Consider the following 23,260-nt stretch of genomic DNA (forward strand, 5'->3'; position numbering starts at 1 on the left):
TTCAGTGATTTCTGAGGTATTACTGGACATACAAACAATAAAGTGGGCTACAACTCTATCCCTCTCTTTCTATGGTTTTAAAAAGGGATGCAAGGAAGTTTGATGAACTAATTATAAAGATGCAAGATGGAAAATCCTATCTAAAATATAAAAGCTTAGTTCTATAGGATTTTGTAAAATTTGTACTTAGTAAGTCATAAAGTATGTCAAGATGAATATAAAATAAAGAAAACTATGCACAATGAAGTCCAACTTTAAAAGAAGGGGGGGGGGGGGGTGGGTGTGTAAAATCTCAATAACTGAACTTTTTTTGAAAAAGCTGTTTAAAAATCATTTGGCAGGAATTGTGAATGAATCAATTATTTACCATTTTCTAAGACTAGCTCAATTATTTTTTTTATCGAATAAAGCATCCATTTTGATGATGCCATGATCATAAAATTATCAGTTATTTTAATAAAGTAAAACTTATAGAACTGAAGTATGACAATTATCTTATAATGAAGATTTATAGGAAAGTCAAGTATCAAGGAAAGTAGCCACTTAAACTAACTTACATAAATATTTATTTCAATATTAATTAGATAAATTTATGATTAATTAAATATCTTACATATTTCCGATAAATTTAAGTTATAACTATGAAAAATAAAAGATGAAACCAACAAATATGATAAATGGATCTAGAGGGATAAGACAATGGCCGATAAATTGATGTATATATCCATGATAATTACAAAATGGCAATTTCTGTGGATTACGATTAGTGGTTAAAACGGTTTGACTCTCAAATTAATGAACCAACCAATTGAAAATCAATAAGTGTACCCAAAGTTGTATAGCCAACTAATGAGAAAACGTTATTCTAAAACTTTGGAAACTTTTGTAAAATAGCTAAACTGCGTATAAAGAAAAATGAGTAGCCAAAAGGTATATTGTAAATTGTAAAAAAGCTGTAGGTATGTTTTTTGGTGTAAAATGTAAGACCTAAGAAACCCAACCAAAAAGGAAAAACATAAAAATTCTATCTACTCTAGTTTTCCTAATCACTATGGGTTTGCAAACAAAAGTTGGAAAAAGGAAAATGTTTTTGAACAAGGAAACTGTTTTTCAAGCGAAGTTTCTTTACAATTTGGGCCTGTATGTACGTCCGAATAATATAGCTCTTACCCTTAATTTAGACATGTTAGAGTTGTTACGAGGCGTAACAACTCTTTTCTAGAAAATCCGTAAATGATGAATTTAAAACATTTTTATTTATTATTTCATTATTTTTGCAATAATGATTACTAGAACAAAACGGAACAATTTTTTAAGCAAAGCATCTCTATAATAAACTCCTAAAAATGTATTTATGACCAATACAGTAACCTGTATTTAAGCAATTTTACAGTAAATTTACTTTACATTGTCATTCTTATGGTTTTTGTTTTTATAAAAACATAATTCAAAGCCTACCTTATATTTAGAATCAAAATCTTCCCATTGTAGTGCAAGCGCAGCAAGATTCTCCTTTCTCTCCTTTAGCTCAGCTAATATGTTCTTCCATTGTTGGGTGCACATAATCAACTCATCAGAGATCTTGTGACGGTTAATAGTATCAGCCGTTGACTCTAAAGCTTTGCCTTCCGATGTCAGAGCATCGAATTCTCCCTTTTTGCTGGCAACTGTCTTAATTTGAAGATCAACACGTTGGATGCTGGTTTTAACAGTTGCCAGAGAGGTGGGCCGTTCAGGTTCGTATCTGAGGCTGTCAAGCATTTCCTTCACCTTTTCGAAGCTTTCCTCGTATTCTTTGCGCTTGGCAATGTATTTCTCATATTCTGATTGTCTTTGGTGGGCAGAGTTCAGTGTGTTTTTGATTAGCTGTGTCAAAAACTCCTAGAAATGAAAAGATTATTGAATATTTAATTTGATATTATCTATTAATTTGCTTTTGTATGTCTATTTTGTTAATCTATTCGTTTGTTTATCATTCTCTTATAATCCGCCTTTAAGACTGTTTGTCATTCTAAATGTTCCATAATTTGTATGCTTATCTATTTGTCTATTTTTATATTTTTCACAAAACTTGTCCTTTTAATTCGATAACTTTTTGTTTGAAGTCGATCTAGCTATTCTAAACTGTCTTTAGCTGGTTTTATGTAGATATTTATAAGCACATTGCCTAATGATTAATTTATTTGTGTGTCAGTCATGGACGTCCAGGGGGGGTGGGAGTTAAGGAGTCTTTTTACCCTCCTCTTGTTAATGTATTTGGGGGGGGGGGGGGCTTAAATTTTAACGTCAATTACCCCCACCTATACAGATTTTACGCCCCACAAAAGCTTGGACGTCTAGACTTTTAATAAAATGTAAAGCTAACCTGTTCATGAGTAATCTTATCCTGATCAACTTGAGACAGGGAGGCCCAGATCTTATTAGCAGTATCATGAATACTATGCAACAATTCACGCAACCTCGTCTCCTCGCTAAAGTATTTTTTGTGCGATTCCAAGTCAGTTTCCAATGACTCGTAATCGACACCAGATTCGAAGGGTCGTAGCTTGACTTGGGCCTCTTCGACCCAGCTGTTGAGTCTCTCAACAAGGCTGTCATACTCCAATCTAAAATAGGAAACAATATTTCAAACTTGTTCATTTAAAATTTTAATTGCATGTCCTCAATTTTTTTCTTTATATTATTTTTGCAAGTTCTATGACCAGATCTTATTTTAGATCCTGTAACTAAAGTAATTCCGTACGTTCTTGTATCCATAAAAAATGACAATAAATGCGACAAAGTTAAGATTCATGTAGTTAAAGCATACATTTACTGCATGTGTATTGAGGATTAGAAATAGTATCAGTCCTATTATAATCTAAAATAAATAGATTTATTATCCTAGATGGACAATCAGACACAATAATCCTTGCGAAAATAATACTCTCTTACTAAAAATTTGTACACTTTCTAACCAATAAAGTAGTTGGATTGGTCCAATTGGTCCAATTGAGGGATTGCAGATGTAGACTTATTTCTTTTACTCTAAAATACTTGCAAGCTTATTGTTACTTCGCTACTTATGGACAAAATCCTATATATAAAGTATTTCTTATAGGTCTACCTGTATTCTTTATTCATGTTGAGATAAGCCAATCTATTTTCAAGATCAACAGGAACAGTTTGGGCCAGAGCAGCCGCGTTGCTCAGCATTTCAAAGATCTTCGGCTGCAGCTCCGACTCTTTCCTAGCCGCCTCGTTGATGGCAACTATTTTATCAATAGTCTTCATTACTTCTTTGGATAGTTCAATGTGTTTGATTGTATGCTCTTCAACGTCGTCTACTGTTGTTTTGAGCAAGGGCTGGGATTTGAACTCGACCTCATGTTCGTATATCCAGTCCAAACATTTTTCAAGCTCCATGTATACCTAGAAATTAAAATTTTGTTAAATAGAATAGACATCATGGTAATATTTGTATATTTCTTTTATACAACCAATTTACAGAAATCACATTTTTAACCCATAATACTCTGTATGCAATTTTAATCCATAATCACATTTTGATGAGTGAATTTCAACCTTTTACATTTTTAGTTGATTGATATGGGGGAAAGAATGAATTGTAGATTACCTTATTATGTTCAGCAACTGATTTGATATGTTCATCTCTCTTCTTCTCAATAGCTCTCTTCAGGGTCAGAATCTGGGTTTTCAAAGACTGCAGTTGTTGCGTAATTTGATTTCTATCCGCTGTGGAACCTTCGTTGGCAATCTGTTGTCCCTTATCAGAGGCCAGTGCCAGTTGAGTTTCACAATCCTTCAGCTTAGCAATGGAAGTTTCATACTTGTTGACCTTCTCAAGAGGAGGTATGCTAGATCTTTCAACCTCCTTAACACTTTCAGTATGTTTGATAATAAAGCTTGTTATACCAGTGACCATTGTCATAAACTGATGCCTGACAGAGATCAAATTTCTGATCTTCACCATTTGATTCTCGATGGCGCCAATCAGCTCCTCTTGCTGCTTCAGCAGGGCGCCGAGCTCGTTTACATTGGTGTTGGATGTGGCCTGAAGATCCTCCATCTGGACCTTGAAGTCTTTCAGGTTGTTGAGGATTTCTTCATAGGCTTTCAATACGTCTTCGGCGTCTTCAACTCTGCAAGTAAAATAATTAAGATTTGTTATTTAAAAACAGTGATGACAACTTTTGCATATATAAAGTCAAAAGCCAATTTTGATAAACTAATTTCCTGTATTTTAATATTTCAAGCTCATTTCGTATTTAAATTCTTAAAAATGATTAAATTGACAAAAAAGTGTATATTTTAATGGGAACTAATATCATGGCCAAAATGCAGCCATTTAGATATAATTGAATATTAATATGGAATACCTAACTTAATAATAGAAAAACTTATCTCTGCTTATAAATTTACATCATAATATACTTTTAAAACAAAATTTAATTACCTGTAACCAATAGGTTTATTCAGCATCCTAATCTGGCGTTGGATCTCAGTCAAATGATTGACACAGTCCTCAATCTTCTTAGCGGTCAATTTATATATTCCAATATTCTTGACCAGATTATCAATCTTGGCCTGGACAGAGTCAGCCACGTGATTCTGTTTGTCACAAACTTCATCCATTTGCGACTGAAGACAGATTCTATCAGCATCTGATAGCTTGGTCATCATAGCATTGGCTTTGTCAAACACTTCAGCAACCTTCTCCCTGTTTTGTTCGGATTCCTTTTGCAGCTTGTTGAACTTATTCAGATGTTCATCAAGGATGGCAATGTTGATAGAGCCACGAATTTCAGTGTTGATAAGGGCGTCTGCTTGGTCCAGAATTGTTACACAGGACTCGAATTCAGTTTCAAATGTACGTCGAGTTTCCACTGTGTCTTCCAAGTATTGAATCCTGTAAGAAAAAAATAAGGTTATTCCAGTGCTTGTTTTAATAGAGGTTCGGCAGCCAGGCGTCAGTCGCGACTTTATATTTAAAGAGGGATATTTGAGTCAGGACCTCCAGCTGCTTTAAAAAATAGCAACAGGTTGATTTACCTGAGGCTAAAAGGCGGTTAAAGCGAGTCTGTGGAGCCCTGATTTTAATTACAATTCGTAAAATAACCAAATATAGATAAAAATACAAGATCATTGTCTTCAAGGACTCTTTAGTGAAGTCTACACGTCACTTCTTATTATTACAAAATTTTTAGACTTATCAAATTCATTAATAACCAACTCCTTTTGTACCTTTATAATTATATAATTAAAAATTGAAATGTAATTCCAATTAAATTATTTTAAAATAATAATATACGGTGGGTGTGTATAATCCCTATCAAGTTACAAATATATATTTTAATTTTAAAATCTGTAAATTTTTGGTTTATCAAACAAATCTATTTTCTCTATATCTGTATTAAATTACCTAGCAGGTCTTATCTAATCTAAATTGTGATTGAATGAGCCATTACATCTTTCAGATTAGACTAATCTTTGTTTAAGTAAAACATTTGCTGAATAATTAATGATTAATGATATACCAATACACAGACTACTTTACAAATGGCAGGTCAGTATACATTTTAATTGAACATTTATAGACCAATATACGACATTTTTTATAGGCACTAAAAAAATTCACATTTTACAGTTTTTTTTTATCTTTCATTAAAAAATCATTTCTTGTTGTTGCTGCGCTAATTAGGGATAGAATTATTCTTTGTACTATATTATTTGAAAAACAGATACAACCCAATTACCTGTTCTTGACGCCATCTTTAAGTTGGTTGACAAGTTGATCAATATTCTTGTTATCCTCCGAAGCTTGTTTCTTCATACTTTCATCACCGTTCTTCTCTATGTTAAGTATACACAGCTTCAGACTTGAAATTGATGATTCCTCATAGTCGGAAATTTCATGAAGATCTTTCTTCAACTTGGCAATTTTACGTTCAATGTCATAGGCCTTCAGGGGCTCGAACTCGGTTGCCTTTTGGAATTCAGAAATTTTGGACTTAAGCCAGTTTTCTGCTTCCGACAGGTCGGCCTCGTACTTTTTGTGGAATTCAGCACTCTCAGATAGAACTTTGAGTGAATTGGCAGCATGTCTTGATAGTTTGGTGTGGACTTCATAAAGTTCCTCCAGTTTCTTCTTTAATTCAGAATACTCAGATGATTCTAGATCAGAAGAAATAGTTTCAACCTTGGTTTCAAGAGTCTCAATCACCATAGACTTGTTGTCAATCTCCTTGACAAGAACCTTAAGTTCCGACATTCTGGTGTCAATAGAGGTGTATTTGTTGGTCTTTAGTTCCTCCACTTTGGCCTCCATCCATGTCTTGGTGTCGCTGATCTCCTTTGAGGTATTGTTAAATCCGAGCTGAAAAAAATAATGATAAAGTTTGAGTTTATGCAAGGCAAATATAAACTTAATATTATTGAATTTTTACAAATTAATCTTCACAAAATAGTATGCTTTATAACATTAACAAAAAAATATCGTGGCACTTTTTTATCCAAATAATAATTTAATTGTGAAACCTTTGTAAGAAAGTCTTAACTGAAAATCAAACTATTCTAAATTCTGAATTTTTGAATAGTTTCTAGGTTATGAAAATTCACCTGTGCCATTTCAACCAGCTGTTTCTTTCTCTCCATCCTCTTCTTGATGTCCTGCATACGTCTCATGACAGTCTTCACTTGTTCCTGCACCTGTTCACCATCAACAGGTCCTATCTCAGGTAGCACAAACCTAAAAACAGGATCAAATATGTCAATGACAGTTGCAGGAATAACAAGCTGAGAATCATATCATATAATTAAAGCAGTTTTTTTGTCTTAAACTTAAGATCTCTGAAATTGCTGGTCCGAATAAGTTATACTTTATAGGTAAGTATAAATACACCAGGGTGGTTTTAGGCTATTATCCTGACCTCCAACGCCAACCCACCTATACATTAGTTAATAATATAATTATATTTGAGAATATGAATGGAAAAATGGCTCTATATATCACACTTAAAATGGTTAATAACCAACAGACAAACTAAAATGAATCTTGAGTAGCTTCACTACAAAAAAATAAAAACTTACTTAGATTTTTCCTCCAAGTTGGTGGCCCTCTCCTTGTTGTCCTCATAGTTGTTGATGAGCATGGTGACCTTCTCCAACCTTGTGGTGGAGTTCATCTCTGTGTTCTCCTCCAGCTCCCGCATTTCCCGAGAAATCTTGTCGAACCAGGCCATTGTGTCTTGGTAGTAAAACCTAAAAAATAAACAATTTTTTTATGTTCCATTCTCAATCTCATAATATCACATTTTATTTTTATTTTATGAAAATATATTTTTCAGATTAAGATTCTGTTGAACCGATATCAAACTGTAAAGAAAATCCATGTGTTGTGTGGTTTGATAGAAAATTTAAAGAAGTGTTAACTAAATGCCCTTTTTCAACAACAAAAAATATAAAAATTAATTTTGATTTCTTAAATGGCCAATTAAAACCTAAAAAGCTATTAGACTTTTTTTCTTATTTAATTTAAATAGAAACATGAAAGATTTGTGGATATAACTCATCAATAAAAACTTTAAAAATTCGAGTGGTAGAAATGTACTTTTTTTCAATTGAAAAGTTTGAAAGAAATAGTATTTTTAAAGAAATAAATGTGTGCATTTTAGATTTGATAATCAAACTTTCTAGAAAGTATGGATTCTAGTTTTATTTTCACCTTTGAACTACTTTTAAAATTCAATTTAGACATTAAATTTATATACATTTGTCCGCGGATAAATAAATGATATGTTTTACAGGCCTTTGCGAACAAAGAGTTCCCTGGTCAAGATACTAGGAATGTTTTTAGTCACCAATTTCTAACATACAAGACAGGCTTTTTCTTCACGACTCTAAACCGGTTTGATTTCCAAAAGAACATACTCATATTCTTTGTTTTGAAAGAAAAAAAGTTTTCAGTATGGCTTCCAAACCGATTAATATTCACTGGATTAGAACTGGTTCTCAGTTGTACTAAAAAACATTTATAACATTGTATTACAGACAATTTTCTCCGAAAAAAATTTAAAATAAGAAATCATAAAATTAATAGGTACCAGTTTTGTTAGACCCGGACTTCGGCCTCTCGGGGCTAAAAAAAAATCTGGTATTAATCTTTTAATGTTTCATTTCAGTATCCGCGGAAAGCTGTCTATAATACGATGCGTGAAATAACTATTATATACCTGAAGTCCTCAACAATGGATTGTTGGCTGTATCTTTTCTCGAGAAGCATACTGATGTGTTGATCCAGGGTGTCCAGAGAAATCTTCAAATCGATGTCCTGTTCCTCCATTCTATGAAAATAGTTAGGCTAGGTTAAGTATGTTTTTAACTAGTAAATATGTTTCGAGTAGACAAAAACATGAAAAACACTTTTTAATTTGATACGGTAAAATATTGATGTAATCAGGGTAAAATTCATCGTCAATTTAGGTTGCTACAATGAGACTCATTTATTGGTCGGTTCGTTTATTCAATAGGAGGAGCGGGGATTAGGTAAAAGGGTTTGGATAGAGGTATCGTTTTTTCAGACAGCTGTTAGTATCACTTTACTAGAGTACAGGAAAATATGGTGCAACATCCAAGTAATAACATATCGTTGTTTACTGTCCTATAATGTCTAACCTATGTATTGCTGAAATGTTAATGGTCATACCTGAAATTGATATCCTCTAGAACAGCCTGTTTTTCCACCAGAGTCTGCTGGATATCCGTGATCATATTGATTTCCATTTGTGCCGCATCTGCCCGCAGTTTGCTGGGTCGGGTCAGGAACTCTGCCACACTTGTCTCAGTGCTTTCTATCCATCTGAAATTTAAATATTTTGATTTATTACTTGTTTGTGTAGCCATTGTTTCTTAGTGTTTGGACCTAAGTAGCCATGGAGAAGGACGAGACACTTTTGTATAGCCACTAGGGCTATCAAGCTTCACGCTCAAGTACATTATGCCTTGACCCGCTGTCTCAAGGGAGCTACTCCTTATTACCTCACCCTCGCCGAGTATGGCAGGTGTCCCAAATTAAGTCACCGTAATGAATGACGCTCTCCGCAGAGAAGCTTGGGATAAGGGCTGTACAGATATTATGTACGTGACTATTAAGTATCCAAACCACCCAATAATCTCCCTTCTTACACAACCAGGAGAAGTTGCGCGAATGTATTCAACTGAGAAATTCGAAAAACAAGATTAGCTTGCATGGAATATATGCCTTTTTCAAAAACTTACATTCCTCTCGTGTACATATATTGAATTCATAAACCCCAAAGAAATTCTTGAATTTATATGTGGAAATTCAAACCCTAAAACAATAATAACCCAAGAAAAAAGGCGAAGATACTTAAATTTGATATAGACAGACACACTTAACTTAGCAGATGTACAAAATTAGAAATTCGATGAGATTGACATAATACGCAGAATAAAAGGTACTGGGCACTTAACAGAAACAGAGCAACCAAATAAAATACAAAGATAAACTTTTTTGAAGGTCTTTAGTGCTAAACAAACAACAATAAAGTATAGAAAGCATTGTTGATTAATCTGAAATCTTACCTGATAAGATTCTCCTTTTGTTTCTGAATGCCAGTATACTCATTACTCTTAGCTCCAAGTTCAGACATACGAGTTTGGACCTATAAGCATTTTAATTTAATTTAAAAAATATAGTTTTCAAATAAATGATAAAATCAAAACTTTAAAAATGTATTTAAATAAAAGGTGCAGTAAAAATAAAAATCATAACAAAAAAGATATAAGTAAAAGTCTAGTCTTAACAAAGTTAATATCACATATTATATTTTAAAAATTAATGGCTCATTAATAAATCCTAATTTTTTTCGCGTATTTTCCGTAAAGTAGTGTGTAGCGTTTAACCAAATCACTTATTAAGTCAAACTGTTTTTAATTATGCACATTTCAGATATACATTTGGTAAAAAACTAAGAATAATTTGACTTGATAATCGCATTTGACTAAACACTAACAAAGAACTTTAAGAAAAACACCCTGAAAAAAATACCCTGTTCTATACACAGCTAGAAAGTTGCTATAGTGGATAAACCTATTGAATATAGTATCCAATAATGATTCAAAGGGTTTCAGTAAAGTGTGAGAGGGGAAAATGAGCTGTTTATTATTATTGAGTCCCCAAAGTTTTAATAACGTTTTCCTATTGGTTGGCTTAACAACTTTGGGGACTAGATGGAATTTTGATTGGTCGGTGCACTAAGTTGAGTGTTCAGACGTTTCAACCACTAATTTTTGGGGATGTACTTGTACATCAATCTATAGGCCATTGTCTCATCACTTTAGATCCCTGGTTTCTATGGAAGCAGTAAATGGGGTGTTAACTGACACACATAAAACATATAATAGCTGCTTTAGACTTTAAGACTAGACTTTTACTTGGAAATGGTATCACACGTGTCTTATGTGTATGATATACCTTGGTAAGTGTGGTGTCAAATGTGTCTAGGATGTTTTTAGTTTCAACCTGTTCCAACAGATGTCGCACTCTGTCAGAATACGTTATTTCCTAAAATACAATGTTAGTAGTGCATATCTATAGATTACAAAACAAAACACACACACAATCAATTTAGAAAAATCAGGGAAAATGAGTAGCGCATCCCAAGGACACAATTGTAATTTTACGACTACAAAATGTCAATAAATACTTGTTTTGTGTTAAAATTTGACAGGCGAAAAATTGGTTACAATTTGGGTAAAATTTATCTTCTAAGGTATTTACTAAACTAATTCTAGTCTGGAAAACAAAACGCACACACGAAATAACAAACTTTATTAAAAGCACTTTAACTCTTCTAAAAATCTTCAAAATTTTAATTTTTTGTTAAATTGTAAGGATTAATTAAAGTGCCTTAAATAAAATCTAATTTTAAATAAAAATCTCATTCATTTAGTAACTTTAAAGATTCTTTTTTTTATAATGACATAATAAGATATTATGATTATTTTGAATTACTTAATATTTTTTGAATTATAAACTAAACAGTGTATAAACTTCTAAAACTGTACAAATGATATTCAAAGAGAGTAAAACATGAAAATATATATCACAAAAAAAACAAAGTTTACCTATTGGGAGTACAGTAGCCTGTCAAACCTATAAGGGTTTATGGAGGCCTTATTGACATTTACTAAAAATTATGGGAGGGAAGAAAGTCGCTCAAAAAAATTCTGACTTCATAAAAATCAAGGATGAGGAGAGGAGGACTGGGAAAGAAAACCACTAAAAGAGAGATGGATATTCCTCAATTTTATGACGTCACTTTCTCCCCTTACAAAATTATCGCTAATTCGCCTTATATTTACGTCGACTTGTTAACATATTTTCACACGTTTCACTTTCCCAATCTCGAACTACAACGGCACACAAGCCCTACCTGGTCAATAAGATCTTCAAGAGTTTGCTTAGCCTCAGTTTCCTTCATTGACTTGGCGTCTTCCAATGGAGTGGTTGGTCTGCAAATAAATTTATTGGATAAAATAGTTATTGCTTTCCCTAAAGGCGCCTATGCAGCAGTGTCCCCCCTCTTTTAAGAAAAATTAGGGAGATCAGTATCATATATTAATGGCTAACATCTCCATAGTTCCTACAGGATAAGGTGGGGGTCTTTGAAAACCTACTGAACACCCCCCCCCCCCCCCTTTATTTTTAATTATTTTGAAGGTTCTCTAAACTACACACAGCCAAATAATCAAATATTGTAATTGAAAGATTAAAGCAACCTAACATCAGAAAAAAACCTACTTACTCCCCTTATTTTTATTTTATTTCAAAATTAAATTGAACGGTTAAGGTTTCTGTTATATTATATAAGTTAAAAAACACTCAAAATAATCAGAAAAAAAACGAACTTTAAATGAAATTGATTGATTATACCTGGAAATACAAGCAGTTGCAGCTTCACAAGCCTGGATGGCACTCACCAAACGAGATTTCTCATTCTCCAAGCGGTTGTGGATACCCTAAACAATATTATTGATTAAAGTCATAATACTTCTCCCTAATATATTTAAAAAGCTAAATATATCAAGAATCTAAAGGGATAAGACAATGACTGATAAATTAATGTACATCTCCAAGGATGGTACACAAAATTACCCCTTCCATAGATTACGATTAGTGGTTAAAACATTTAGACACTCAACTTAATGAACCAATGAATCAAAATTGATTTGATTCAAAAATTTTAAAAGTTATTATTATTTAACTTTGGGCATTAGTGTAAAAAAACTAAAATATACTAAGCTTTATATGATTTTAAAAAAATTCCATTCCCCCCGTGGCTAACAAAACTGATTTTATCTTACCCTAAGTTTCTCCATTTCAGTGTTAATATCCTCCATGTTAGCTACAGGAACAGACAATTCTTCCTGGATTTCTGGCTCCCATTCTTTTATATGCTCCATTATAGATTCCAGGGTATCTTCATATTCCTGAATAATAATTACTTCTAGAAACCTATTTCAATAATAATTTTGACTAAAGAAGAATAAAGTGTTTTTTAAAAACCTGTTATTAATTATATTATTATAAAATCTATAGACAAAAAAGCATTTGATTGAAAACTTTTGCCTGTAGATCCTAACCAGGCATAGTAAAATATTTCATCTGTTTTAGGCAAATATTTGGCTGACTTATAAGAAAACATATTAATAAATTTTTGTTTGGAAACAATGTAAGACGACTTTTACAATACCTGGAATTTTTCAAGAGAACCGAGAAGTCTGTTCTTAATTTGTACTCCAGTTTGCTGTAGGGAATTGTAACTTTCCTAAAATAATGTAATATTAAAATAGATATTTAGAAGCACAACATCTCTAAAACTAGGGTATAATAAGTCTGACTTTACGTTTTACAAGTATGCAGCTTCATAATCCATATATAGTGCTAGCTTATGTATTTATCTGCTTTTTTTTTATAAATACAGCAGTCTATGATAATATACCTGGATGTTTTGATGTGCTTTGCTGATGGTGGACTCAATATCCTGATTAACATCCTTGTACCTAGAAACTTGATTCTCACCAAGTCCCCTCACAGCATCCAAACTGGCCTGGAAGCTGTTAATTTGATCTAACAGCTCTTGGTGCTGCTTCAACTGCTGTTCGGCTTGCTCCCTAATGAACAAAAAATAAATCTTAAAAAGTAATTGCTTGGCATAAACCTTGAATTATACATTTAAGATGTGCATTTAAAAAAGACAAATAAAGATAGGAGTATCTTTAAAATATATAGAAGAGACAAAATTTTATGTAATCCTTATTAATATTAGATGAAATATGTTTACCTGTTGCTGATATATAGGCTGTTATGTGCCATCAGCTGGAAGCTAATTTGCAGCAGCCATTTCTCTGTCTCTTGCATTTTGTGAGTATATGTATTGAAATCTTCAATCTCTTTTTCAACTTCTTTAATTTCTTCTTTGCATTTATCATCAAACTTGTTCAGTTTAGATTCAATGTTGGTAAAATCTTTGTAGATAGATTCATCATCAGCCGTTTTGCTCAGCTCAGCTGATTCTGTTTTCAGATTTGAAAGGGTGGCTTGTTTCTTTTTGATTTCTTCAAGAGTATATTTCTTCTTCTGAAGAGTAGTTTTCATTTCGCCTAGCTGTCCGCTAGAAGTGCTTGTTTCCTAAAATACATTTATAATATCTTTTTTAAATCAGAGTAAATAAATTTATGGAACTATCAGAATATGTTATTTCTATTTGATATAAAGATTTGAAAAATTAAATAATGAAACAAAGATAATTTAGTTTCGATTACGATTATATCATTTTTTTTTTAAAGATAACAAATAGTAAGTAAACACATTTACACATTTTAGCAATAACAGAATATGCTATTTTCATTAATTAACTAATAAACCATAGAACAAATTTATTTGATTTTAAATTGTAAGTAATTTAGTTATTATCAGCGCTATTGCTCGTACGGACATAAATAACAAAGTTAAAAATTAGCTCTGTTAAAATCAAATTTTGTACCTGAGCGTTGTTTTCAATATCAGAAATCCAAGACTTGATGTCATTGATGGTTTCATTGTAGACATTCCATCTGGTGACAGCAGCCTTCATAATACTCATCTCATTGTTGATCAGCACATTAAGACCATCAAAATCCTTCTTAATCTTTGCAAGATCTGTTTTGAACTCTGCCTGTTGTGTTTCATCCAACCCGGCAACGACCTTGTTATAAGCTTCAGATGTACAGTTGAGGAAATGCTGACCTTCAGTCATTCTGGCAGCAACATTCTTTATCAATTCAGCTCTCTGTTTAACATCCTCAGCAGAACCTTCAGGGTTGGCTGAATCTTGAACAGTACCCATAGCAATGCTGTACCATTCAAGGAATTCATCCTTAGCCTTGGTAAACAGTGTATGATCAGACATTGATTGTTCTGTTCTGTTTACAAGACCTTGAACAGTTGTAAGTAGATTTGTATATGCTGCTTGGGTGTTGACTGTCTGATCTCTAATATCAGGTCTTGAGCAATATTCCATAAGAATTTCACACTTATCATTCATTGCTTCCATGTCATACTTTTGCTTTTGTGCTTCAGCAAGAAGGGTCTTGCGCCTATCAAGATGTTGCACAGATTTATCTCCTTGTTTGCTTTCTGAATCTACTTTAGACTGGAATTGAGCAATCCAAGAGGTCATGGCGCTCTCACATTTTTCATAATCCTCCCAAGCATCAATACATTTCTTCAGTGTCTTCTGGTATTGTCTTGCTTGATTTCTGGTCTGATCCCAATCATATCTAAGCTGATATTCCTCTTGTTTGATGGCATCTTTACCTTCTTCTCCACTAGTATCTATAGCACCAGCACTGTATCTGCTAACATTTCTAAGGAGAGTGTCGCCTTCAGGGAAATCTTCAATAATCTTTGCAAGCTTACTTTCCTTTTCTACAGCGGATGATTTATCCCCACTAGAACTGCTGCACTCTTGAAGAGTCATTTTAACATTCTTGATATATTCAAGAGCTTCAGTAAAAGTTCCTTTGTATGATTCATGAGCTTGAACATGATCAGTAAGAGCTTTTATTCTCTTATCAACCTTGGTGCTAATGTTATGGAATCTTTCAATTGCAGTTGCATATTCATTCTTGGGAATATTTGGATGGTCATTCAACTTCTTTTCAAGTTTGTCCACAGTTGGTTGATAAGCTCTGATATCTTTCTTGAGAGTTTTAAACTTTTCAAGGCTTGCTCTCTTTTCTCCTATATCATTAAGAAGTTCTCCTTCAGATTTTATTTTGTTTTCATTATCTTCAATCCATTCAAGCAGAAGTTTGTTAGACTTGCTTAGCTCTTCAAGCAAGTCAAATCTGCTGTTGATATTTTTCTTTACATTTTGGACTTCATTAATAAGATTTTCAAATCTAGTTCTCATTGTCTGCATTGACTTTTCAATATCAGCTGTGCTATCATGATCTGTGTTAAGAATAACTCTCTCCTTTAGATCTTGCAAGTAGCGCAGCTTGTTTTGTCCTTGTTCCATTGAAGTTCGGATCTCTTTAACTCCATTAAGTTTCTCCTCAAGTTCTTGATGTGTGTTGTTAGCATTTCTTAATTCAGCCAGAGATTTTCCAGTTTTCTCAATCCATGTGTTAAAGTCAGTGGAAAGGGTATCAAACTGACCGTGCTCTTGGCTTTGAACTTCAAGGCGTCTCAACACTTCCTTAGACAGTGATTGCAGAGCTTGATATTTGGTTGTAAGTTGGGTGATGGTGTTTGAAACTCTTGAGTCAGCACAATTTTCAAGCAGTTTTAATCCTTTCTTATTTAGTACATCAAGCTCCTTCTGCCAATCAAAGATTGATTGAACTTTTCCTTGGAATTCTTCATAAACAGCTCTTTTTTCTTTGCTGGTTTTCTTTGGTTTGTTGAAGCTTTTAACAGCAACCTCAGTTTTATCAATCCATTCTAAGGCTTCTTGGTATAACTCTTGATAATCTGTCCATTTGACAATACCTCCTTCCAAGATAGACTTGCACCTTGTTAGATCAGCATTGTATTGATCGAATTCATCTTGTAGATAGGCAACTTCCTCTTCAATGATAACTTGATCATCTTCAAAGGCAACTTGGCAAGCCTCAGCAGCAGCATGTAAAGCTTTCTCAAGCTTCTCTTCGCCTACCTTCTTCTCCATAACAAGAACTTTAAGTTGGGATGATTTGCTAGCCAAGGATTCTCTATCTCCAGTTGCTTCAGAACATCTGTCTAACCTGTCCTGTGCTAGCTTCAGCCAGGTCATAAAGTCATTGCCAGCATCAATAAACACTTCATGTTTATGAACCATTTCCTTCTCCTTGTTATACATTTCATGAGCTTGCTTAGATAGACTTGCATACTTGGATGTAATTTCAGTTGTTGGAGCTTCCTTGTTTTGAAGGGCTACTGTTGCAATCATGGGCTCAAAAGCTTGAATGTCTTGTAGGATACTATTAGTTCTTCTTAGACTAGCTTGTCTTTCACTAACAGACAAAGTAGTAATTCCAAGTGTTGATCTTCTTGTAATCATAACAGTCCTTTGTTGAGAAACTTGTTGCAGCCTTGTTTCTCTGTCAGTCAGCCATTCTTCAAGCTTAGTCATATTTTGTTGGGTGTTAGACCATTGAAGCAAATCAGTTTCAATAGTAACTTTAGCAGAAGACATTTTCTTTAACAGTTTTTCCCATTCACTTTGTAGTCCTTGAATAGTGCTGTTAATTCTTTCCTTGCCGTCAGAGCGAGTATTTCTGTTGGCCTTATCTCCCCAGTCAATTGCAGCATGTAGATATTTCTGACCCTCATCTTGGTCAGAAATCAGTTGTCTTAATTTATCAAGCTGCCCATGAAGATCTTCCTTAGTTCTGCCTTCGGAATTCTGATTTCCTCTAATTATCTTCCAGGCATTATCAATCCATTCTTTAGTTTTTAAAGTATTGACATCAAACTCATGATGCTGATTGAAAATAGTTTCACATTTCTTGAGAATATCAGCAGCTAAGGCACATGTTGATTCATATTTGTTAAGAGTATCTTTCAATTGAGAAGTAACATTTGCCTCAAGACAAGTTCCCTTCATATGATTAGCCATTTCAGTATACTTATCAATCTCCTTCTTGCCAGCTACTAGTTTAACATTAAGCTCATTCATATCTTTAACTGCCTTCTCTTTCTCCTCAATGTTAGAGAAAAGAGAAGTTTTGGTTGCTTTGATGTTAATATCAGCTTGTTGCAACCAGTCAGATAATCTTTCTGATTCCTCTTTGAACTCTCTGAACACATTCATCACTTTGTTCATTTGCTCTCTCTGTTTCTTGATATCAATGTAGAGCACGTTGAAACTTTCAATCATGGAGATCACCTCTTTCTTGATACCTGAATTTTAAAAAGTTAAATTAGCAAACTTTGTATTTCAAATTAAAATTAAACAGACAAAAATAAATAACTTAAATAGAGTTAAACATGAAAGTTAAATAACTGCTATAACTTTTTCACCTGTCAAAATGTCACACAAAAAAATCCAATTAAATTTTAAGTTACAATTTATCCTCATGATACTCAATAAAATTTTAAAATGTGACATACAAAAGTACCTTTACAGCAAAACTGACGGATAGATAATAGTTATTTCTCGCATCGTATTATAAACAGCTTTCCGCGGATATAGAATGTACAATTGTAAGATGAAAACCAGTTTTTTTTAGCCCCGAGGTGCCGAAGGCACGGTCTAAAAAAATAGTTTTAATCTTATAATTGTACATTTTTATAATCGCAGAAAGCTGGATATAATACGATGCTAGACATAGTTTTTTCGTATGGATGAGAACCGGTTCTTATCCACAGGATTCGAATGAATACGAGAAAAATAGTTGTATACTGATTGGGGAATATTTTCCAGAATTTTAAAATCTTAACTCGTGTAGCAGTCAAGTTATCCCAATTCCCCTGTGACGAACAATCAGATAAATCTAGTTGCAGATTTAGAAACAGAAAAAAATACCTGATTTTCCAGGTTCAGCCGTTACCGCGGCTAAAACATCACCAGTCTGCTGAAGTTGTTCGGCTAGAATCTGTCCTTGAGCCTCCTTATTGATCAGATGATCAAGTGCTTGGGTAACAGCTTCCACAAAGTTTTTATCATTAGGAGATCTTTGTCTCATTGTGTGCACCTTATCCCTGCAGCGTTGGATGTATTGGCGCAGATTTTCTTGAGCAATCCTGAATGCTTTATGATCCTTGAATTGCAGCTCTCTTTCATTAAGAAGAGTTTTGACTTCATGGTCTAAACGATCAAAGGTATCAATGATAAGTTTAGCATCCTCTGCAGATTTCTTTTGTTGCCCAGATGACATCATTTTTTCAGCAACAACTCTGAGATTCTCCACCTCAATTTTCTCAACTCTGATCTTTTCATCAACATTTCTGAGAGTGTCAATTTGAGCACGCTTCTCATTAGATTGGGCTTTAATTGGGGCAGCATCTTTAAATATTTTTTCAATATTTTGGTTAAAGTTCTTTAGTTGGTTAATTTGTTCTAGGAATCCAGACCATTTGCTGATAGAGTCATCCACAGCAACTCTGCTTTCTCCAAGCTTTGATACAAGTTCACTCCATCTTGTCTGAAGATCATCCATTTCTTTGCAGATTCTTGTATGGCCAGCAGGAGCTGTATTAGCAAGAACATTTTGTGACAGCTCAATAGCTGTCTGAATATTTTGATATCCATCATCTTTCAAGAGAATAAGTTCATTGATGATTCTAATATTCTTCTCAATATCCTCTTGGGTTAGCATGCTCATGTCAAGAGCAGAAGCTAGCTTGTTGCTAATGTCCAAAATCCAGTTATTGCAAGAATTGAGCATTTCTTCATATTCTCTGTGAGCAGTAACATACTTCTGCCATTTAACATTAAGATCTTTAATTTTTGTTGTTACATTTTGGTATTTAACAGAAATTTCAGTTAGTTGGGAGTTTCTCATAGAATGTTCCTTATGAAGTTGCTGTGCTCTTTCAGTTACAGAATCAATTTCAAGGCCTTTAGCTTTGATTTCTCCTGACAAAGATTTAATCTCTTCTAAGATCTGAACCTTTTCATCAAGAGTTGATTTCAAATCAAAGGCATGTAGCTTAGTATCAGTTTCTCTGAGCCAAGTCAAACAGTTATCCCTTATATTTTCATATTCTTGCCACTGCTTGATCTTTGATTCTAGATTTTCAATGGTAAGTTGAACAGTAGCATGGAGACTCTTCCACTCCTGAGTGCTGGATTCTACCTGGGATTTGACATTGGACTGGCCAAATTCGTTGGTGCCAGGTAAAACTTTTTCTGCACATTCTTTCAAATGTTCAATCTTGGATTCTTCTTGAGGGAAAGATACCTACAAAAGAAATATTTTAAAGATAATTATCATGTAAAAGTAAATATAATATAATATAATATAAAAACAGTATAAATACCAGGGTTCGGCAGCCGCGCCTAAGCCTCAAATTTAAACCCACATGTGTGCAAAAAGTAAATTTTTAAAAGATGAATTGTCTGTTTAAAGAGATCACGAATTATTTTTTTCAGAATTCATTTTTATTTACCTTTCCTTGTTTTTAAGTAATTTTCGTACAATAATTTCTTAAAAGCTCCAAGAAGTTAGAAAAAAATTTGATTAAAATGTCATGCTCAATTCAACACGAAGTTAACGTTACAGTCTGAGCAACAATTAAACTATAAGAAAAAAAGCCATTTCTTCGCTTGCAGATAAAAACTAAAAAATCAATACTTAGGAAATAATTTTGTAATAAACCTCTAATAATATTTGTCTTTGAACTTTCTTTAAAATGTAATGAAAAAGTTTGGTTTATTTTATAAAATCATTAACAGAATTTCGGTATGTTTCAGCCGGTATAAAGACAATAGAAAAATTGCTTAAATCTATAGAAAGAATGATATTTAAGATTTAAATTGTTCAAAAAGTAAAAATTTATCATATTTGCTATATACTTCAGCAAAAAATTCAATCATTTTATTAAAGTTTTTCCATAAAAATAAACATTACTTTTTTTATTCCAAAATGAATAGTTATTGCAATTTGTCACACACACACACACACACACGCACACACACTATCGTAGTATACACTAACACACCCACACACTTAACGCCCCACCCGCACACCCATTGCTACATAATTAACCAGGGAACTAGAGGCATAAGACAAGAGCCGTTAAATTAATGGATATTCACAATGAAAATATACACAAAATTCTATGAAAGTCTCCAAAGTTAATTAGCCAACTAACAAAATGTCATTAACTTTGGGAACTAATGTAATAAAAAGCCAAATATCCATTTTCTCCCTGCATACAATCACATACTGAAGGGTGAGTTTTAAATAAAAAGATTTAACAATTTTATAAAGTTGTAAGCTTTTTTTATCTGTAGAGAAGGATCTCGCTAACCGCTGAAACAATATGGTTCACTTTTACAGTGAAGCTTCTTATAGTTTTTGGGAAAGGTTTTAGGCTATTTTATTTTTATTAAAAAAGTCGTTCGTTGGTTTTAAGCTATTTTTCTGCCCTTTTATATCCCTTTGAATATTAAATAGAAATTAGAAAATATAAATTTAGATTAGAATGACTTTTTATAGATTTGAATGGTTTAATCTTTTTACACTTTAAATAATATTTAATTAACAACTAACCTAGAGGTAGAAATAGCAAAGTTAAAGAAGAGTAACAGAGAGAGAGAGAGAGAGAGAGGGAGGGAGGGAGAGAGAGAGAGAGAGAGAGAGAGAGAGAGAGAGAGAGAGAGAGGAGAGAGAGAGAGAGGAGAGAGAGAGAGGTAACGCAAAAAGCCGGGCCAGTAAATAACATTTCAAGTTTTGATCTGTTACTTTTTTTTATTTTTTGCATTTTTATCATTAAAATGACTGTCTTGTGTGTTACTTTTAAATGACATTTGAAAAAAAAACATAACGTATTAACTATTTTGAATGCAATTATCTACAAATCACTACAATTATTCGTATTTAATGCATTTATTATTCAGTTTTCTTAAAAATGGTGTTCACGGTAGTGTAAAGTTCAGAAAATTTAAAAATTCTTTTTCATTTAATTGAATAATTGTCATTTTTTAAGGCAATATTTTTAAAAAATTATCTCTAATTGCCAGTTATCTACCTATATATATAACGTTATTTGCAAATTCACAGCCACTTTAAGCACAGGTTTAGACATCCAGCTGAATTAGTAAAAAAATTGTTGATTAAATTGAGGCTTAAACACCCTGATAAATGTTCCTTTTTTGAATAAATATAAAAATTTATATAACGACTGAAAATAACATTTAAATAGTCAGTCTATTTTAACAAAAAGAATTATCAATTCAAAATTACTATCATTCTTTAAGGACAAATTATTCTTATAACATGGAAAAAGGCTACCTGTCGTTACAATTTAATCTGTGCAATCACTGATTTTTAAATTTTCTAATATTTTAGTCTTAAAAATCAATAATTTTCACCTGTAAGTTTTTAAGCCTCTCCAAATTAGCATGAAGACTCAATCTTTCCAGAGTATTGTCTCCCCACATTTCAACAGTATTAGTGGTAGCCGTCAACCATTCAGTTGTCTCCATAACAGCTTTAGTATACTGATAATGATCATTCACAATCCTCTCATAATCCTCAACTGTCTGCTTAGCTTTCTGCAGAACTTCAGCATGCTTAGTTTGGGCTGAGGACAGAAAACTTTCAATTTTGTCAGATTTTTCTGGAAGATATTGAGATTTTTCTTTCAAATCATCAAGTACTGGTTGCTGTGAAAGAATATCTTGAAGCAAAGTTCTGTAGCTTTGCAGCTGAGCCTTCTTTTCATCCAAAGTACTTTTAAGCTGGATGCTTCCCTTCAACTGGTCCTGTACTTCTTGCAACCATCTGAAAAAGCTAGCACTGCTATCCTCATATCCAGTCCATTTGACAAGCTTGTTTTGTAAATCTCTTTCAAGCTTAGACATTTTGTCAAACAGAGCATCCATAGAGTTTTGAAGATCTTGGACTTGCAGTCTAATTCCTTCTCTACCTTCGGGAGCTGTACTACTAAAGAGCTTCTCGCCACTCTCCAGGGTTTTATTGAGCAAAAGCATGGCATCTGGCTTCTCATTTAGTAGCTCTTCCATAAGTCTAATCTTGTCATTAATTTCATCTCTGTTTCCTTGCACATCTGAGTGTTTGATGTATTTTTCTTCAGTGTTAGTGAGCCACTGTAGACATGCTTGATAGTTGGAATCATATTCTTTATGGACAGATACTGATTGCTCACACTTCTTTAAAATGTCCTGAAATAATAATATACTTAGGTTTAAGACCAATCTAATCTTTAGGTTTAAAAAGCTTAATTAAAACAATTTTAAATTGGTTTAATTAAATTTTAAGGAAGCAGCTCTATAAAAAAGCTTCTTATAGTGTCTAGAATAAAATGAAGTCATAAATTGAAAATGACCAAGGATGAGACAGAGTAAAGTGACACCAAAAAATGACGTCATAATTTTACCATTGGTCAATAACAGTGTATACTGGCCTCTCATTGGTCAGCTTTATTGTATGACGTCATTTTTACGCTGTCTCACCAGGGATAAGACGATACATATACTAAATTACCAATGACAGGCCAGTATACATTTTAATTGACCAATGGTAGGCCAGTATATGAACTATAAATTAAAAATGTATACCTTAACAGTGGACTGAACACTGTAATATCTGGAGTTAACTTGCTGTACATGCATAGATATCTTAGTCTCGCCAGACATTCCAGATATATCAGAACCATTCTCACTCAACCTCTCCAGGTCAGCTGTGCCATTTTCATCCTTCATAGTAAGCACTAGGGTTTGTTCTAGCTGATCAGCTAGGGTTACAAATTCTTGGATGTTCATGCCCTTGGATTCAATAATCCTACGGCTGTCTGTGAATTTGTTGAGTTGTTCTATCTTTTCTTCAAGCGAGCTCCTATAATTTTCAATAGATAGATAAATTACCAAGTTTCATGTAATTTAGCTAATGTTATTATGAGATTATATGTGTCTAACTTTTATATAAACTGCAAAACAAGGATGAAAACATCCCTAAGTAGCAAAACACACATAAAAAGGTGATGAATGCACGAACATAGTGAATTATATAGCAGCTGTTT

The 23,260-nt window shown here is 33.1% G+C and overlaps 1 protein-coding gene across 4 annotated transcripts in view; it reads right to left on the reverse strand.

The window, feature by feature from the left end:
- LOC145325126 (muscle-specific protein 300 kDa-like) overlaps nucleotides 1-23,072 on the reverse strand; it is an 81,529-nt gene extending 58,457 nt beyond the window's left edge. For 2 of the 4 annotated variants that reach the window (XM_080167980.1, XM_080167978.1), the window contains exons 1-22: nucleotides 22,800-23,072; nucleotides 21,591-22,403; nucleotides 18,078-19,455; nucleotides 14,070-17,452; nucleotides 13,368-13,714; nucleotides 13,026-13,197; nucleotides 12,777-12,851; nucleotides 12,388-12,513; nucleotides 11,957-12,042; nucleotides 11,457-11,535; nucleotides 10,496-10,585; nucleotides 9,604-9,683; nucleotides 8,705-8,857; nucleotides 8,232-8,342; nucleotides 7,090-7,260; nucleotides 6,619-6,748; nucleotides 5,757-6,376; nucleotides 4,457-4,909; nucleotides 3,617-4,142; nucleotides 3,107-3,411; nucleotides 2,366-2,606; nucleotides 1,459-1,881 (exon numbers count right to left, since the gene is read on the reverse strand). In XM_080167980.1, the coding sequence (XP_080024106.1) occupies nucleotides 1,459-1,881; nucleotides 2,366-2,606; nucleotides 3,107-3,411; nucleotides 3,617-4,142; nucleotides 4,457-4,909; nucleotides 5,757-6,376; nucleotides 6,619-6,748; nucleotides 7,090-7,260; nucleotides 8,232-8,342; nucleotides 8,705-8,857; nucleotides 9,604-9,683; nucleotides 10,496-10,585; nucleotides 11,457-11,535; nucleotides 11,957-12,042; nucleotides 12,388-12,513; nucleotides 12,777-12,851; nucleotides 13,026-13,197; nucleotides 13,368-13,714; nucleotides 14,070-17,452; nucleotides 18,078-19,455; nucleotides 21,591-22,403; nucleotides 22,800-23,003 (9,966 nt within the window). In that variant the 5' untranslated portion in view covers nucleotides 23,004-23,072. The remainder of the gene's footprint in view (nucleotides 1-1,458; nucleotides 1,882-2,365; nucleotides 2,607-3,106; nucleotides 3,412-3,616; nucleotides 4,143-4,456; nucleotides 4,910-5,756; nucleotides 6,377-6,618; nucleotides 6,749-7,089; nucleotides 7,261-8,231; nucleotides 8,343-8,704; nucleotides 8,858-9,603; nucleotides 9,684-10,495; nucleotides 10,586-11,456; nucleotides 11,536-11,956; nucleotides 12,043-12,387; nucleotides 12,514-12,776; nucleotides 12,852-13,025; nucleotides 13,198-13,367; nucleotides 13,715-14,069; nucleotides 17,453-18,077; nucleotides 19,456-21,590; nucleotides 22,404-22,799) is intronic. The other 2 variants (XM_080167982.1, XM_080167981.1) reach the window with 1 other exon arrangement.
- Nucleotides 23,073-23,260: the final 188 nt, after the last annotated feature.

The sequence above is a fragment of the Acartia tonsa genome, chromosome 7 (genome assembly GCF_053477335.1).
Source record: "Acartia tonsa isolate MP-2025a chromosome 7, ASM5347733v1, whole genome shotgun sequence".
Lineage (NCBI taxonomy): Eukaryota > Metazoa > Arthropoda > Copepoda > Calanoida > Acartiidae > Acartia > Acartia tonsa.